The following is a 1,156-nucleotide window of genomic DNA, read 5'->3' as shown; positions in this document are numbered from 1 at the left end:
GCATGTTGAATGTGTAGGGATCTACAGTATACTGTAGTGTATATGCATATATAGGCATTGCTTGCATACTGTTCACATGGAAGGGTTTTCCACCGAGTTTAAGGCATATTCATAATTTGAATATATTTAATTACCATCAAAGGTTAGCAAAGACAGAGGAGAAGGAGAGGACAAGGAAATGCACTCAACACAGCTGTTAGAGCTCAAGGATACACACAGTGTGTTTTGATGTGTTTTGACTGAATGTATACGCGATATATAACAAAAGTTTTTAAGGTTTTTAGTTTAAGAATCAGTCTTTCTCAGTTAATAGGTGATCCTTGGTTTTGAAAAGTATAGGTTGTACAGAATGATCTTTTTACCTAAACTTTGTTCTTCAACAAGACTTTAGGTTGTTTTTTTCCTCAGCTTTTACTAAAGACGAAGTCATGCACCACTTCAAAATGATGGTATTGAGAAGTTTAGACTTTTCCTGAATATAAACTTTGTCATTATTGCTTTTTGTTCTCACCTATAAGAATCAAACTTTGACTTGTTTAAACGGTATGACACTGCCGAGAGAAATCCAGGTCGAGCTGAAGCGTGCCCAGCAGTCATAAATTATGTCATAGGTACTCAAATATGAAGCTAGTTGTGTTGAGGCATGTGAAAAGTGCATTTTTTTTGAAGACTTAGCTTTGGAGAACTTATATAGTGTTGTAACAAAGCTGTAGTAGATTTTAATTGTTGTGTTCTTCAGTTTGTTTCCTAATATAATCTAATCAGTTAAGAGAGTATAAGGAATGTGAAGCTTATTCATACGGTGGCCCAGAGGTGTCGAACAAACTACAAAAGCCACAATAGGAATAAATCACTTTCTACAAATGTGTTAAACTTGAGGCCGTGTACATCTACAACACATACATGCACAATCTTTTCCTCTCTCACACTAAAAATGAATTATATGATATAATTATATCATATATTTCCTCTCCTTCTCCTCTGCAGAAAAATCTGCCGAAACTGTAAATGTGGTCTCACAGAGCACAATGTGCAGATGAACTCGGAGGAGAACAAGAAGGTAGGCAAGCTGTTCGAGGACACCAAGTACACTGGCCTCATCGCCAAGCTCAAGACAGATGGCATCCCCAGCTACAAGGGCAACATGATGACCATC

The 1,156-nt window shown here is 37.0% G+C and overlaps 1 protein-coding gene across 1 annotated transcript in view; it reads left to right on the top strand.

Annotated features, from left to right (window-relative positions):
• Positions 1-1,156, top strand: part of tes (testis derived transcript (3 LIM domains)) — a 13,983-nt gene that overhangs the window by 4,540 nt on the left and 8,287 nt on the right. Inside the window, exon 3 of the mRNA XM_035665844.1 lies at positions 988-1,155. Within this exon, the coding sequence (XP_035521737.1) occupies positions 988-1,155 (168 nt within the window). The remainder of the gene's footprint in view (positions 1-987; position 1,156) is intronic.

The sequence above is a fragment of the Morone saxatilis genome, unplaced genomic scaffold, assembly GCF_004916995.1.
Source record: "Morone saxatilis isolate NCDOM2014 unplaced genomic scaffold, NCSU_SB_2.0 Contig2, whole genome shotgun sequence".
NCBI classification, from domain to species: Eukaryota; Metazoa; Chordata; class Actinopteri; family Moronidae; genus Morone; species Morone saxatilis.
Note: the sequence above shows the minus strand (reverse complement) of the source record. Positions and strands in the feature narration are given on the sequence as shown.